The sequence below is a fragment of the Equus caballus genome, chromosome 25 (genome assembly GCF_041296265.1).
Source record: "Equus caballus isolate H_3958 breed thoroughbred chromosome 25, TB-T2T, whole genome shotgun sequence".
NCBI lineage: Eukaryota > Metazoa > Chordata > Mammalia > Perissodactyla > Equidae > Equus > Equus caballus.
In genome coordinates, this window is record NC_091708.1 from 18,650,839 (window position 1) to 18,669,081 (window position 18,243).

An 18,243-nucleotide genomic window follows, 5' to 3' on the forward strand; every position below is an offset into this window, starting at 1 on the left:
GAAAAAAAGAACAAAGCCAGAGGTATCATCCTTCCTGACTTCAAAGTATGCTACGAAGCTATAATAATCAAAATAGCACAGTACTGGTAGAAAAACAGACACACAGATCATTGGAACAGAATTGAGAGGCCAGAAATAAACCCACACATTTATGGGCAGCTAACTTTTGACAAAGCAGCCAAGAACATACAATGGAAAAACAAAACTCTCTTCAATAAATGGTGTTGGGAAAACTGGACAGCCACTTCAAAAGAATGGAAGTAGCCATATCTTACACCATACACAAAAATCAACTCAAAATGGATTAAAGACTTGAATGTAAGACCTGAACCATAAAACTCCTAGAGAAAACATAGGCAGTATGCTCTCTGACATTGGTCTTAGCAAGATATTTTCGCATGTCTCCTCAGGCAAGGGAAACAAAAGAAAAATAAACAAATGGAACTACATCAAGCTAAAAAGCCTCTGCACAGCAAAGGAAACCATCAACAAAACAAAAGGCAACCTACTAATAGGGAGGAACACTTTTGCAAATCATACATCTGACAAGGGGTAATATCTAAAATATATAAAGAACTCATACAACTCAACGACAAAAAAAAAAAAAAAAAACCTGATTAAAAAATGTGCAGAGGATCTGAACAGATATTTTTCAAACAAAATATACAGATGGCTAACAGACACACGAAAATATATTCAACATCACTAATTATTAGGGAAATGCAAGTCAAAACCACGATGAGATATCACCTCATGCCTATCAGAATGGCTATTTTCAAAAAGATAAGAAATAGCAAGTGTTGGAGAGAATGTGGAGAATAGGAACCCTCATACACTGCTAATGGGAATTAAATTGGTGCAGCCATTATGGAAATGCCTCAAAAAAATAAAAATAGAACTACCATATGATCCAGCTATTCCACTTCTGGGTATTTATCCAAAATAATGAAAAGACTTATTCAAAAAGATACATGCACCCTATGTTTTGCAGCATTATTTACAATAGCCAAGACTTGAAAACAAAATAAGTGCCCGTCAATGAACGAATGAATAAAGAAGATGTTTATATATATATATATATACACACACACACACAATGGAATACTACTCAACCACAAAAAAGATGAAATCTTGCCATTTTGGACAACATGGATGGACCTTGAAGGTATGATGCCCAAATGAAAGAAACCAGACAGAGAGACAAATGCAATATGATTTCATCCATTTATGGAAAAAAAATCCACATGGATATGGAGAACAGATTGGTGGTTAACAGTGTGGAACAGTGTGGAAGGGGTGTGGGGTTGGTGAAAAGTATAAAGGGGAACATTTGTAGGGTGACAAATGGCAACTAGACTTTTGTGGTAAATGCAATGTATGTATGTAGAAATATAATGGTGTATACCTGAAACTTATGTAATGTTATAAGCCAATGTTACCTCAATAAAAGAGAGAGAGAGAAAAGGGGGCAACTAGTGGCAAATTTAAGATTGACTTGAAACCAAGACAGAGCTCTGAATATAGGTGGGACACAAAAGAAGTGACTGTCCTGTAAAGCCATGGCTTTTGGGGGTAAACAAGTGAAAAGTGAGGAGAGGCACCTTTGGAGATGTAGAAGTGAAAGAGCAAAGAAGCAAAAATGAAAATTGGATTATGCCAAAAGAAGGTCTGGAATATCAAAGGACATACAACTCCTTCCTGCTTAGTCAAACAAGATAAAAAAGATAAAAAGAGAAGGAAGGTTGGGGAACTCTCAGGACAAAGGGTAAAAGTGGCTTTAACAAGCTAACGCTGTTATAAGTTTCCCTCTATTTCTGCAGCCACAGAAGGGGAGGGGAGGAGGAAGCCAAAACAATCATTTAGGGAAATTCTACTTCACAGCATAAACAGATGAGGGCACTCTTGACCTACAAATCTGGTAAACTAGTCCAAATCATGAAGTCGATGAAAGTAGACTATATGCAAAGCTACTGTAAAATGAAATAGAAAATGAGAATCAAAATGCCTCAGCTGATGGAAACCTCTACCCCTCATCTTCAAGAAAAGAAAAAGAAAGCAAATTAAAACTACAACAACCCTACAAGTTGATGCCAGTATCCTCAAACAAGCATTTGAAGGCATTAAAAACCACTTTGACTATTTAAAGCAAAAGTGTCAAGATTTTAGCTAGGCTACTCCACGATATTGCTGCCTCTGTGTCCATTTTATTTGGCTAAGCAGCCTGCAGAGACCTTACACTGACACTAGCCCCCTTACGCAAGCGCAAGCCCTAGATAACAGCCCACAGAGTCACAAGCAAATGTAAGTTCCTATATGACTTCCCCGACAGCCCTTGTGATCAATAGTCTCCCCTCTCTCCCAGCACTTTCCCTTTGTACACCCTTCATTTATTTATCTATCTATCTATCTATCTATCTATTTATTTATTTATTGAGGAAGATTAGCCCTGAACTAACATCTGCTGCCAATCCTCCTCTTTTTGCTGAGGAAGACTGGCCCTGAGCTAACATCAATGCCCATCTTTCTTTACTTTATATGTGGGATGTCTACCACAGCATGGCTTGCCAAATAGTGCCAGTCTGCACCCGGGATCCAAACCGGCAAACACGAGGCTGACAAAGGGGAACGTGCAAACCTAACTGCTGCACCACCAGGCTGGCCCCCTTGTACACCCTTTAGATAAGACCCTTGTGAGGCTTACCCAAACCCCACTCTTTGGTTTGAGTTACCACTCCAGCTTTAGCCCAGGAACACAAAAGCACTCCACCCATAGACCCTAAGAAAGGCATTTGTCCTGGATCCTCTCTCTCTCTGTCTACACTCTGCCTTGACTTCCCCATGTGGATCCTCAAGGTGCTCTGGATACTTCCTCTAGGACTTGCAAGTAATAAACTCTCTGTTTCTATTTCAATTTCTCTCGTGGTCTGTTGTCAAACCGTAGCTCATCATCCCTGTGTCCCACTGACCAAGTGTTTATTTGACAGATTCCAAACAAAAAGCAATGACAAAGAATTGGGGGTTTAAACACATATAGAAGTAAAACATATGACAACAGTAATGCCAAAGATGAGAGGGAAAATGAAAGTATACTATGTTAAGTTTCATACATTACACATAAAACGGTAAAATAATTACTAGAACATCGAGTGTCATAAATTAGAGAGCAACCAACACAAAATATAAATTTAAAGGCATAGGTAATAAGGTAATAATGAAAACAAAATGGAATTCTACAAAAATGCAAAAATAATCCAAAACAATACAGGAAAAGAGTAAAAAAGAAAAAAAGAACATGAGACAAATGGAAATTTGATTAACTAAATGTAAGCATAATTAAATTATAATATATGATGATTACATCAAATTTAAATGTTCTAAACACAGCAATTAAATTACAGACTGTCTTACTGGAGTAAAAAACTGCCCAAAAGAAACCCACTTTCATGTAGAGATGCAGATAGATTAAGATTATAAAGATGAAACAGATATGCTTATGTTTTCCTCTTAAAGTCTGTATTTTACTTTCATTTTGAAGGATACTTTTCCTGGATATTGAATTCTGGTTTACAGATTTTTTCCTTTCACCAGTTTAAAGATATCACTCAGTTGACTTCTGATTTTCCTAAATTCTGACAAGAAGTCTGCATTATTTACCTATTTTTATTCCTCCGTACTTAACATGTCTCTTTCCCCTCCCCCTTGGCTACTTTACATTTTTCTCGCTACTACTGATTTTCAGCAAAATGATTGTAATGTTTTTTCTTGTTGTGGTTTTCTTCACTTTTATCCTGCTTTGTTATCCTGAGGTTCTTGGATCTTTGAATTTATAAGATTCCATAAAATTTGGGAAATAGTCATTATTTCTTTGAATGTTTTTTCTGTCTTCCCCTTCCTTTTCCCTCTGAGACTTAAAATACATATATGTTAGCTTGTTGGAAGTTTCCCACAGTTCATCAAATGTCTGCTCACTTTGTATTCAGTTTTTTTGTGGTTCATTTAGGATATTTTCTATTGTTATGTCTTCAAGTTCACTGATCATTACTTCTGCAGGTTCTACTTTGATATTAACATCATCCAGTAAAAATTGAAGGTACTGTATCTTTTATTTCTCCAAATGGTGTTCGGTCTTTTTTCAATTTCCTTCACATTATATTCTTGTTTTCCTTTAAACACTTCAGCACATTTGTTTTATTTGTGGCATCTCACTTAAGTTCTTTGTCCTCTAATTTCATCATCTCTGCCATTTCTCAGTCTCTTTCTATCGACTGAGTTTTCTCTAGATTATATTAGCTAGCTCCTTGCATAACTTGAAATTTTTTATTGGATGCAAGATATTGTGAAATCTACTTTGCTGAGTGTGGGTTTGTTTGTCTTCCTATAAAGAATATTGGAACGTTGTGCTTTGTTCTGGCAGGCAGCTAAGTTACTTGCAGATTAGTTTCATCCTTTCTAGACTTTTGAAAATAATTTAAAAGGCAAATCTAAAATAGCCTTTATTATAAAGTTGCTTTAGCTCCACAACTAAGATGTGACTCTTCTGGTTCTATAATGAATATGCCACATCCAAAAACCAAGGTCTTTCTCTGACTGTGAGGCAATCAGGACTATGTGATCTCGTAATTTGTTGGCTTTTACTTACTGGTGATTTTATTTCCTCAGCAATCGCATTTTGCCCTGTAAGTATCTCACTGCTGGAGATGGAAGGTACAAATATAAAAAGGGGAAAGATAGAGTGAAACTTTTAGGGTTGGATTGAATTTGAATGTATCAGTTTGAACTAATGGTTTTATATGGCTATAGATATATATAAATAGCTATTAAAATAGGTGTACATGTAAGTATATACATACATATGCTTCATAGCTGTAATTATTGAGAGGGCCTGGAAAGCAATGAGTTTTGGTTTCCAAGTATACTCTCTATTACAAGAAACCAGGGCTCTTGAAGAAATGACAGTTTCCAAGGAATGTGATTGGAAAGTGCAAGATGAGCTTGAAACATCTTCTTTTGCCAGAAAGTAAGAAAAAGTAAGGAAGTGCTTGAAGAATTGTGGGCATGTTTTAAAAGAACATAGAAGCCAGCTTGAAGGGAAGGCATTGGCAAAATTCAAACCAAACTGAGCATCAAAATTAATGATAGCAATAATGGATTGCAACCCACTGAATAAAATAAGTTGTGAGTTCAAATGGATTTAAATAAATTATTGGATAAATACATGAGCTATTAATTTATAAAGCTATTCCTTGGAGTAGAATGCCAATGGATAAATGTAGAAGAAATGATAGTGTTATAAAATCACCAGGTGACAACCACAATTGTAAGAATTGATTCAGGTAAGAATCATCAATTGATGCTAAACCTGGTGGTATAAGTTTGTCGAAGTTTAGGAAATTCATATAATCTCTCAATGTGTCTTCTTACAAGGTACTTATCAATGAAAAAGGGGAAAACAGTGAGTCTACAGAGGAAATTTCTGACTCACACCATCTTAACCAGTGATCAATGTTAATATTTCCTATGATGAATCAAATCAATATGATGTGTCTTCTGATATAAGATGCTGAAAAGGACAAAAATATTTTCTACCTTATTCTTGCCAAAAATGACATAACCTGAATCTCATCATGAAGAAACAAAACACAATTTGAAGGAAATTCTAAAAAATAATTGGCCCCTAAATATGTTTATGTCATGAAAAACCAAGATAGGCTAGGCAGCGCTACAGATTAAAGGAGACTAAAGAGACATGATCACTAACTGCAGCACTCTATTCTAGATTAAATCCTCAACTTGGGGAAAAAAATTTCTATAAAGAGCCTATTTTGGAAGTTGGTGAAACTTGAACAAATTTATTGCTTAAATCAGCACTCAATAAACTTTTTTTGTAAAGATCCAGATAGTAAATATTTTAGGCTTTGCAGGCCACATGATTTCTGTCATAACTACTCAACTGACATTGTAGCATGAAGGTAGTCATAGATGATACGTGAATAAATAAACATGCTATGTTCAATTAGGATTTAATTTATGACTATAGAGATGGAGAAGAGAAAATGAGTGTTTACCAGGAGACAAGGCCAAGTGAGGATGCAGATATAAAAGGGTATATATTAGTCAGGTTCTCCAGAGAAACAAAACCAATAGGATGTAGAGAGTGAGAGGGAGACTGAGAGAGAAGAGAGAAGAGAGAGAGAGAGACTGAGATTTATTTTAAGGAATTGGCTCCTGTGATTGTCAGGGCTTGCAAGTCTGAAACATGCAGGGCAGGCTAGCAGGCTGGAAATTGCAGCAGGAGTCGAAGTTGCAACCTTGAGTTTGAAGGCAGTCTGGAGCAGACTTCTTTCCTTTTCTGAGGACCTCAGTCTTTTCTGTTAAGGCCATCAACTGACTGGGTGAGGTCTACTCACATTAGGGAAGGTAATCTGCTTTTCTCAAAGTCTACTGACTTAAATGTTAATCACATCTAAAAACTGTCTTTGCAGCTTTTAGACTGACGTTTGACCAAACGACAGGATACCATGGCTTATCAAAGTTGACACATAAAATTAAATATCACAGTGTAGCAACTAGAGAGTTTCTTGGTAGTGATGGAACAGGTATATATTTTGATTGTGGTGGTGGTTACAAGAATTTGTACATAGGATAAAATTGCGTAGAACTACATACACACAAGAATACATGAAAAAATGGTGAAAACTGAGTAACCTCTGTAGTGTAGTTAATAATGTTGAACCAAATGTCATTTTTGTGTTTTTAATATTGTAGTGCCATAACATAAGACGTCATCATTGGGGGACGCAGGGTACATGGTACTCTACATACTACTTTTGCAATCTTCTAAAGGCTATAATTATCTCAAAATAAAAAGTTTTTTAAAACTTTATGGACACAATTTTAATATTCACGTAATTTACATGTGCCACGAGTTATGTCATCATTTTAATTCTTTCAACAGTTTAAAAATGTAAACATCATTCTTAGCTCGTCAACCACACAAAAACACGTGCCAGGCTACAGAGTCATTGTTTGTGGCCCACTAAACTAGATAGTATTATTTCTCTATGTCAATAATGGTATTCTGACTATGGTAACACCCTGCATTGTCTCTGGATGATTTTAGGAATGACAGAATGAAATGCTTAGTGGTAAAGAGACATAATATCTGCAACTTCCTCTCAAACAGTTCTCTCTTTATATATATGTATGTACACACACACGTGTATATATAGAGAGAGAGAAATGATAAAGCAAATGTAGTAAACTTACTACATGAAGATTCTAAATGAAGGCTTAAAGAAAATTCCTTTTGTGATTCTTGCAACTTTTCCAAAACTCTGAAATTATTAAAAACAAAAATTATTTACATATACACAAATATATACATTATTTGCTTAAAAATATGGATAAAGAGGATGAGTTGGTATAGGTAATGATGAACCAATGAGCTGGTAATTATTTACACTGAGTGATTGGTACATGAGGTTTCATTAAATTATTCTTTTTCATTTTATGATTATTTGAAAATTTCCAAAATGAAAGTTTATACATGGACACACACATAGACCAGAGCTGCAAACGTTTCTGGAAACCTTTGCAGTGTCATTGACAGCAGATAATATGATTTGGGGGTAATATAAGTTAGGAAGAGAAATAAAATAATCATATCGCCTGAGCTGGCCATTTTATTTTCTAGAATTTATCCTGTAAAAGCTAAAGATTTGTATGCACATTAAAAAAAAAACTTTCATAATAGCAACTTCAAGTGAAAATGGTGCATTAAAACAAATCAAGAGAAAAATGATTAATTTTATGACTCCAAATTAATTAGACAAATAATAAAATTATTAACACTGGTCACGTGTAGGAGGTAGCAACAGTGATAACTTTTTCTTCTTTATTCTTTTCCACATTTTTTGGAATTTTCTAAAATATTTATTATTTACCACAAAATAACATATTTAACAATCTTTTTGAGATTTCTCAATTTCCTGTGAAGGCAGATTAGTTTTAAAACTGTTAATTCTCTGAGCTTTCATCAACATGAGCAGAACTTGTCTAAATTGAAGCAACATTGCATCAACTTTTTATATACCAATGGAAAGAATAATTTTAATCAATTTTTGTAAGTAAGGTATTCAATCTGGTATAAACTTGCATGTACGATATTAGCACCATTTCTAGTGTGGAAGACAAATTAAGTTGCCAAAGAAATGACTAGGACAATAGAAGCAGGAGCTTTTACATACAGACATGTGTCTAAAACCTTGATGGCATAAGTCAAAGTTTGAAAAGAACTAAATTTGGGTCCAGTTGAAATGTAGGACTCACCCAATGAGGGTGCACAGAATTTAAAAAGTCTCACACTCAGGGTTTGGTACACTCCTGTCTAAACAGAATCCAAAGCAGCACCCATTGTGATCCAAGCCAGAGGAGAAGGACCAGTAGCTAGAGGCTTGCTGCAGTGACCACACTCCAACCCAGGGGAGACAGTAGATGGGTAGCAAGACTTTAGTGACCAGATCACTTAGGTCAAAATTTGGATTTACCCCCAAGAGTGCAGATTGCAGGAGGTACAGATCTCAAAGAGGAGGTCTGGGATTGTATTATGACTCTAGAACTGATAGGAAAAGGGAAATTTATGTAGGAAAATAAGGCTGAAACCAGCTGTCACAAGGGCTGGTGATGCAGATCAACGATATGCTGTGCTCAGCCATGGCAGAAGAATCTGCAGACAGGAAAAAAAAAAACAAACCTGTAATAGGTTTACAGAGGAGTTTTAACTGACTGGAGTAAAAGGGGAAGTAGTTTTCTCTTCCCAGTCACTAATTTCAGCCCTCTTTCAGAGCCTGAAAAATATTTCAGGCAAACTAAAAAATTTCTGGTTGTTTTCAGCCCTAAGGTACCCATCGTCCTCCAACCTTCTGCTAGACTAGCTCCTCTGCTTAATCTACAGCCTAGTATAAAAAAGTTCAGCAAGCCTCCACTCATCAAGCCAGACAATCAGTTCCCTTTTGCAAACCTCAAGAGGCTGTTTTGCAGCACCCCCTTACTTGGCTTATTCTTTTACAGGGACAGTAGTGAAAGGCCTCTCACTATTTACTGAGCATTCCTCATGATGTAAAAGTCTCCCTTGATTCAATCTTCCCCTTTCTTGATGTTTTCTTTATATAGATATGTGGGGAGAAGGGACAAGGAGGAGTAGTGATTGATATTAATAGTAAGACTTAAGGGAGAGATGGCTAACTCTAATAATTGATGGCTTAAAAAATAAGAGTTGCTAGTTACTGTCTTTTATCTTCAATTTGGAGTCTTCATTTTCTAAATTCTGAGTCAATAGGAGAAGTCAAGCTCAACATCCTTTACAAAGGAAATTACTATGAACTTGGTACTATGCAGGCGCTTTTTTGCAACTTACTGAATCTTTATAATAACACCATGAGTAGTGTTTAATTATTCCCTTTTTGAAAATAAGGAAATGACAGTTTAGAAAGGCTTAATAACTTTCCCAATATTAATTTAACTAGTTTGCAATAGAGCAGAATTTATACTCCTGCCACTCTATTTCCAAAGCTTATGTATGATGTTTTCCACTGTGTTGCCACACAGTACACCAGAAACACTCATTTCAATTCTCTCCCTGCATAAGATTCTAAAGGAATTCATTATCTTTGTGAGCTATGGATCAGAATCTATTAGAATCTAAGTTTATAGCAGACTACTCTTCTCAGTAATTGTAGCTAAGCCATCCTAAGTGAGGGCAAGGTATAAAAATCTCTCTATACAACTTCGCTTTCCCAAAAGGTCTTCAGTGATTGCCAATGATGCCATTTCTATTCTTTACACGCTAAAGACTCACATTTCCCTTTGGTCTTATTGTTTAACAGTTTTCCAACTCAGCAAATATTTCACAGCAGCTTTTACATCCTTATTTCTCAAGCTATAGATTATAGGATTTAGCATAGGGGTTACTACCCCATAAAAGATGGAAATCAGCCCCTCTGTAGCTTGCAAATTGTCTTTACCAAGGAGGTCTTGAGACTTGGGTTTAGCATACATAAAGAAGATGGTACCAAAAAATATGATCACCACAGTCAGATGTGCTGAGCAGGTGGAAAAGGCCTTGCGTCTCCCTGTGGCTGAGTTCATTCTCAAGATGGTGTAGAGGATGAACATATAGGAGAAAAAAATGACCAACAGTGGAAGAACCAGGAAAGCCATATTTGACACTGCTAGGGTAACAATGTTGAGGGATATATCAGCACAAGCTAGTTTAAGGACAGCTAATATCTCACATAAGAAATGATTGATAATATTATTCTCACAGAAAGGCAATCGCATGGCAAGAGATGTTTGCACAATTGAGTTGATTCCGCCGGAGAGCCATGACACAGAAGCCATTAGTACATACACCACCTTGCTCATGATAATGGGGTATCTCAGAGGGTTACAGATAGCCACATAGCGATCAAAAGCCATCATGCCAAGGAGGAAACACTCTGTTGACCCCATTGCAAATCCAAAGAACATCTGCACTGCACATCCAGAGAAAGAAATGTTCCTTTTCTTTGAGATTAAGCTCACCAAAGTTGAAGGAACCGAGGAGGATGTATAGCAGATATCCAGGAAAGAGAGGTTGCCCAGGAAAAAGTACATGGGTGTGTGAAGACGGTAATCAAAGATGCTTGCTATGATCAGAACACCGTTGCCAATTAGAATCAGTAGATACATTACTAGAATTAGAGCAAAGAAAATGATCTCAAGTTTTGGGTAACCAGAGAGTCCTAGAAGAATGAATTCTTTCACGAGTGTCTTGTTTACCCTATCCATGTCCCAGCATTCAGCATATCAAAGGAAGAGCTAACATAAAAAATTTTCATCACGATGCAACAAATGTAACAAATGTCTTGAATAAGCATTATTCAAGGGTGAAATAGAGTGTTTTCTTTGAAATTCTGTCATCTGCTTCTGTTATCCTCAAGAATGTTTGTGCATAGAATATAGTGATACTAGGATGTTGAGAGTTTATATGCCCTATGTCTAATGTGTGAAGATTTACCGAGTATCAGAAACAAATTGAGAAGCAACCTTCCCTACTGTTGAAGACACCCTAAGTTGAGTTTTCTAAAATCTTAGAATATTTCAGACAACAAACTTGATTTCTTCGTTTAAGCATGTCCTCGTGTCCAGTGAGACAGTGGTGGGGAAGGCAAAAGACAACAAAGACTAGAATTTTGATTCAGTGTTTAACAGAAATGTTCAAAATTTTAAAGAAAGTTTGATTTGCGTGTATATTTGTCTGTCTGACATTCTGGATCTCTTTTCAATTAAACTGTGTGTTTTTATAAAGCAGACGTTTGATCATGGTAAAGTGAATCAGGCACACTGTAATTTAACGTCTGCTCAAAGATAAAGTTAGTTGTTAATCTCAGTCACAGCCCACTCTTATTATCTTGTTGTTTCCCTTTATCAGGACAGTGTGTAGATCAGCTCTGCATGTATATGATCTGGAATCTTTGAAGAACAATAGTCTCTCTTTGTTTATTTTATTCTGTGGCTTCAGAGTTATTCTTCATAATTTATTTATTTTGATGAACCTGAAAAAACAGTAAAATGCTTGAATATACTTGTGTATATGTGTGTGTAGCACTTTATACTTTACAAAAAAACAAATTAATCTTCTTACTATCCATATTTTTTTAAATGTAAAAGACAGAATGTGGCCAGTTATTCACCTTCTAAGTGAAAGGCAGAACTTGAAGCTCAGATCTTTGCTAATGAACTCTAGAGCTCTTTGGCCTACGTCACCAAAAGAGTTTCTACCTTGTTCCCCCATCAACTACTATCCAGCATTTTTGGCCTTGGTGGAATAATGAAGAACCAACTATTTCAGTATTTCAAAATTTTCATCTGTATATAAATTACCCGGGGATCTTATTAAAATTCAGATTCTCTTTTAGTAGGCCTGGGGCAGGGCCTGTGATTCTGCATTTCTAACAATCTCCCATGGAATGCTGAAGCAGCTGGGATGGGGCCACATTTTGAGAAGCAAGCCTTTAGGTTACCTATAAGGAGTTAGCAGACTATCCAGATGTTTCTGATCCCAATAGAGTTTCTTTTGTTTTATTATATGGACTAGCTTAACAATGTAGAAAATGACTAGGAGCATACTTCTTTAGTGTTTTCTAGCAAACTCCAGGGCCACATCTCACTGTTCGCTACAATTCAGAAACTAACACTATTGAAAGACAAATTTTATAAAAGCAGGATAAACTTTTGCTAGACTTCTATATGAGTAGAATATTACTGATAGCCTAACTTGAGCCCATTTCTGTTCCAAGCCTGGTAAAGAAAGGAAAAGTACAACAAAGCATGTCTGTTGTCAAAAAGTTCACAGTTCAGTGAGGGAAATAGTAAAAATACACATGGAACCATTTGATATAGAATATAATTACATTGTGAGACCAGAGTGAATATTATAATTATTCCCAGAAGGAGAAGGTCAACGAGAAATAAAGTCAAGAGAGAGTTCTAGAAGAATCTCAGACTTAGGCTAGATATGTGAATTTCTACTTTCTAGGTTCTTAAGCAATTTCCCTGTGCAGCATTTTCGGACCCATATTCAAGAGAATTTTAATATGCCAAAATTGTTCATTTGCAGCAAGATCTGAGTTTAAAAAAATATTTTCAGTCAGTCCTAACAGGATGCTATCTTATAATATAAATCCACCAGTTTATGCAATGCAAGTACAAAAGATTCACCTAATACTCACTTGAATGGATATAGCATGGGGTTAGCCTAATGAAAAAGAGCTTGAGCCTTAGAAGCAAAAGGTCTAGGAATGATGTCCTTTTCTTCTAGGTAGTCTCAGTTTTCTCATTTGCAAAATGGTGATAAAAATACTTGCCTTACTTTTCTCACCTCAGGTTTGTTTTGAGAAAAATTCAGATAGCATATGGAAATTGATTTGTGGATTAATGGGCACTATCCAGATAATAACAATGATTATAAATCATAGCTGTTTGGTAATAATAAGAAATTAATAGCTGTATTGCCTCTTGCTGTTCACATTTTAAATCCATATTTAGTAATAGCTTCAATTATCGAATGAAAAGGTACAGTTTCATTGTATTCAAGACTTACCTTCATACTGATAAATTATTTTTGCCTCCTAGAAACACCACTCACTTTCTCCTTATTATTTATGTCAGCATTCTAAATTAAGGTCAGTTTCAGCAAGCTACCCCAGATTCCACAGGTGTGAAAGAGCAAATATTTGTTATGCAACAGTTGTAATTGTCCCCCAATTCCCAAAGCAATCTAAAGTTGGAATGAGCGATCTGTGGAATGGAGAAATTTCTGGTGCATTAGGGACAGTGTTCCACAGACCCAATTAAGAGTAGTGTTGAGAATACAGTGTGGCTGAACTAAAGCTCAAAAGTGAAATGACATTCTCCTACCCACGTAACTTTTGGAAATAGAGGTAATCATTCACCAAACTAACTTTATGAAATGTGAGAGCCTTTTAGTTTAAAATATTTACCAAAGCAAAGTTAATTGAAAGTAAGATCTTAATTCAAATGATAATTACCAAAATGAAATGGTAGAATTGAAAAATGATCTAGATATATGAATGAAATAAAACACACATTTGGGGTGAATTATATGCATTGTCATTTAATTTATCTTTTTTGCTTACTTCATCTTCATTCTTTTAGAAAGGTTAGTTTCATGCAGGATGCCATTGCCAACCTTGTTTGCAATAAAAAGAAATACAGATAAACGATAAAATAAATAAATTTACAAGACAAAAGTCAATTCATATGTTTAAGGCCAAAAAAGTTTAAAAAAGGTCCAGAATGGATAGTTTGGGGCATGATTTCAGAAAAGTAGATAGCACATTGTTGAATTAAAGTGTTTCAGAAAGTCTATTAAGCTTTATTATAGATAATAGCATTCAGATTCTGACTAATTTTATGATAGATATTACATTTCACTGTAAAATATTTGGATAGTGGAGGGCCAATTTGAGAAGGCAGGCCCATGCCCAAGTAGGAAACTCACCAACTAGTCATCTGGAAATAGTCCTGTACCCCTGTGGACTTGGCAACAGCCCTGTTTGGCCTTAATCCTGCCACCAGCACCATCTGCCAAGGGACCTGGCAGGAGTCATGTCACCTCATGCCCAGGCAACAAGCTCACCAACCTCAGTTCCTGCTGTGGACTCTGAAGCAGCTGTGACCCAGCTACAGTTGCTCTTAGCCGATAGTCCTGTCTATCTAGGGACCAGGTAGGAGACACACCCTTCTGTGCCCCAAAGCAAGCCCTCTGACCTCTATCTGATTGCAGATTTTGAACCAGTCCTGTAATTCTGTCCAGTACCTTGCAGCTTCAGTCTGGGAACACCATGCTTGCCCAGGAACCTGCCTAGAGACACACTTATCTGAGCCCCTGCAGGTAGACCTGCTGACCTCACTGTGATTATGGATCTTGAAGCAGCCCCACAACCCAGCTCCGGCCCTTCACAGATACAATCAGAGATTAGTTCTGTTCCACCAGGGACCAAGAGACAAATACTTCTGCTTCTCTGGAGGTAGGCACTTGACCATCTGAATGCAGATCTTGAAAGGGCACCATAAACCAGCTCTGGCTCCTCACAGCCATGGTGTAAGAGTGGTCCTGCCCACCCAAGGACCAGCCCAAGGAACTCTTGGAGCCCTCTCAGGGACACAGAGCGAACTACACACATGTGTGCACCTGATAATAGGCCCACCATCTGCAGACCCTGAAGCAGACCTTTGTCCCAGAACCAGAAATATTGACCAACGTCCTGGAGGCCATCTCATCCACCCAGGGACGTGAAAGTGGATGAAATGCAAATCCCCTTGCTTAAACATAAATATAAATACAAACAGACTGTCACAATCACTTTTAATACTAGCATATAAATTTTTTAAAAAGCAGTGAGAATAACTTATACCACAGAAATTTATTAATAGAAACACAATGTAGAAAGAAGTAAAACCTAACATAAATTAAATAAAGAAGAGGAGTAAAATTTCTGAATTTGATTGTGTTAAGTTAGTCTGAACAGACTAATAATGAGTAAGGATAGGAAAGCAATAATCAAAAACCTCCAAAGTGACATCAGCAACATGGTGGAGTGAGCTATTCCCTTTGTCTCTCCCCCTTTTGAACTACAACTAAATGGACATTCATTGACCAAGAGAGGAAGACCACACAGCACAACAGGACACCTGAGAGACATAAGTTTCTATACATCTGAGGGTGGATTGACTGGCCCTCTGGGAAGTGATGGAGATAGGTGAGCACTCCATGCTCTCTGGTAGCCTTATACACATGCATGAACTCTTTCCAGACTGGTGTGACTACCCAAAAAGTGGGAACATGCACAAAGTGACTGTAGGAAGAGATGGCAGCAGCCCTTAGCCCACTAGTGATCTCCTTCCTGGTGAGGGGGTAGCTCACCAGGCCCCTGTGGCCCCAAGGAGTGGCCCTAGCTTAGCTAATAAGGAAGCCCTGCCCAACAAGCACAGCAGCCTGTGGGACCACAAGCAGAGATGGCAACAGATCTACATGCTGGGTCAAAAGCACTCCAGACCCACACAAGCACACATAGTATTGCTGAGACCCAAAAGAGGGAATGTGCCTCAGGGAGACTGTAGGAAGAGGTGGCAGCAGCCCTTAGCCAAATTGTAATTGCTTTCTCTGTGACAGGGACCCCCCCCCCACCCCTGCAGCCTCAAGGAGTGGCCATAGCTTGGTTCCAGAGACAAAGTCCAATCCACTAAGCACAGTCTACACAAGAGCCCAAATGATCCCCAGGCTGGTGCAAATGCCCATAGTACTCCCATAACTTCCAGCTGATGGGATGGGACTGGAAACTCTGCTCCTGCTTCCCTCTTGTGGTAGCAGGTGGAATCTGCAAACTAATACTACCACTAATGCCCCAACAAAAGATTAGTTCATCAAATACAATGAAAAACTGAAGCAATAACTCAGACTAGAAGGAAAATGACAATCCTCCAGAAACAATCCTGAAGGCACAGAAATTTACAACTTAAATGACAGAGAATTCAAAATAGCTATCACAAAGAAATTCAATGATTTACAAGAGAACACAGAAAGACAGTTCGGAGGCCAGCTCCATGGCCGAGTGGTTAAGTTTGTGCACTCCACTGTGGCGGCCCAGGGTTCGGATCCTGAGCGCGGACATGACACTGATCGTCAGGCCACGTTGAGGCAGCGTCCCACATCCCACAACTAGAAGGACCTGCAACTAAGATATACAACTGTGCACAGGGTGGGGGGTGGGGTGTTGGGGAGATAAAGCAGAAAAAAAAAAAAGATTGGCAACAATTGTTACCCCAGGTGCCAATCCTTAAAAAAGAAAAAAGAAAGAAAGAAAGACAGTTTGAGGAGATCAGGAATAAAATGAATCTCTTCACCAAAGAGATTGAAACTATTAAAAAAAATCAAGCAGAAATTCTGGACATGAAAAACACTATTCATGAAATAAAAAATACTCTAGAATCAGTAAGAAATAGAGATGATGCTATGGAGGAAAGAATTAGTGATTTAGAGGATAAAAATATGGAAATTCTATAGGCAAAGGAGGAGACAGAACTAAGATTCTTAAAAAATGAAGGAATTCTTTGAGAAATATCTGACTCAATTAGGAAAAGTAACATAAAGATTATAGATTTTCCAGAGGGAGAAGAGAGGGATAAAGGAGCAGAGAGCTTGTTTAAAGAAATAATAGCTGAGAACTTCCAAAACCTGGAGAAAGAATCAGATTTAGAACTACACATAGATAATAGAAAGCCTATGTGCTTCAATGCTAAAAGCCCTTCTCCAAGGCATATAATAGTAAAACTGGAAAAAGTCAATGACAAAGAAAATATATTAAGGGCAGCAAGGCAAAAGAAAATAACCTACAAAGGAAATCCTACCAAGCTTTCAGCAGATTTCTTGGCAGAAACCCTACAGGCTAGGAGAAAATGGAGCAATATATTCAAAATTCTGAAGGACAGAAATTTTCAGGTAAAAATACTCTATCTGGTGAAACTTTCCTTCAGATAAGATGGAGAAATAAAAGTTTTCCCAGATAAACAAAAGCTGAGGGAATTAATCACCACAAGACCTCCCTCACAATAATTAAAGGTACCCTCACAACAGAAACAAAAAGGCAAAGGTCTACAAAGCTTTGAGCAATGAGATAAATAGACAGACATAATCAGAAAACTGCAACTCTCTATTAGAATAGGGAGGCAAAGACTCAATTAGAACTTAAAAGATAAAGAGAAAGAAAGCGTCAAAAGTAAATATGAATACTTCAACTTAGTCACAAACTCACAACATTAGAAACAGAATAATTTGTAACAGCAATAACTCAGAGGGGGAAGGGAACAGGATGGAACCTTCTTAGGTTAATGGAGATAAGAGGCTATGAGAAAATGGACTATTTCATCTACGATATCTCTTATACAAACCCCATAGTAACCACTAAAAAAAAAATCAGAGCAGAGCCACAATTCACAAAAAGAAAGAAAACTGAGAAAACCCCCTCAGAAAACTACCAGAATGAAATGACAGTCAGAAATACCAAGAAAGAAAAACAATGGAAATATAGAAAAACCAGAAAACAAGAGATAAAATGGCAGTATTAAGTCCTACTATATCAATAATCACTCAAAATGTAAGTGGATTGAATTCTCTAATCAAAAGACACAGAGTAGCTGGATAGATTAAAAAACAAGACCCAACAATATGCTGCCTCCAGGGAACACATCTCAGCTCTAAAGACAAACATAGGCTCAGACTGAATGGATGGAAGACAATTCCCCAAGCTAATGGCAAACAGAAGAAGCATGTGTTGCCATACTTATATCAGACAAAGTAGGCTTCACATTAAAAAAGACAATGAGAAACAAAGAGGGACAGTATATAATGATAAAAGAGATATTCCATCAAGAGGCCATAACACTTATCAATATATATGCACCTCACACAAGGGCACCTAAGTACATAAAGCAACTATTAACAGAACTAAAGGGAGAAATGAACAGCAACACATTAATAGTAGGGGAGCTCAACACCCCACTTACATCACTGGACAGATCATCTAGACAAAAAATCAACAAGGAAATAGTAGATTTAAATAAAATACTTGATCAGATGGACTTAACAGATGTATAGAGAACATTCTATCCCAAAATAGCAGA

The 18,243-nt window shown here is 37.1% G+C and overlaps 1 protein-coding gene across 1 annotated transcript; it reads right to left on the reverse strand.

The window, feature by feature from the left end:
• Positions 1-9,870: 9,870 nt before the first annotated feature.
• On the reverse strand, positions 9,871-10,827 carry OR13C4 (olfactory receptor family 13 subfamily C member 4). The gene has a single exon (XM_014736194.2). It carries the CDS (start codon positions 10,825-10,827, stop codon positions 9,871-9,873), a length of 957 nt encoding a protein of 318 aa, XP_014591680.2.
• Between the last annotated feature and the right edge of the window lie 7,416 nt (positions 10,828-18,243).

Coding starts and splice junctions, on each gene's coding strand:
- OR13C4 (XM_014736194.2), bottom strand. CDS start 10,827: ATGGATAGGGTAAACAAGACACTCGTGAAAGAATTCATTCTTCTAGGA.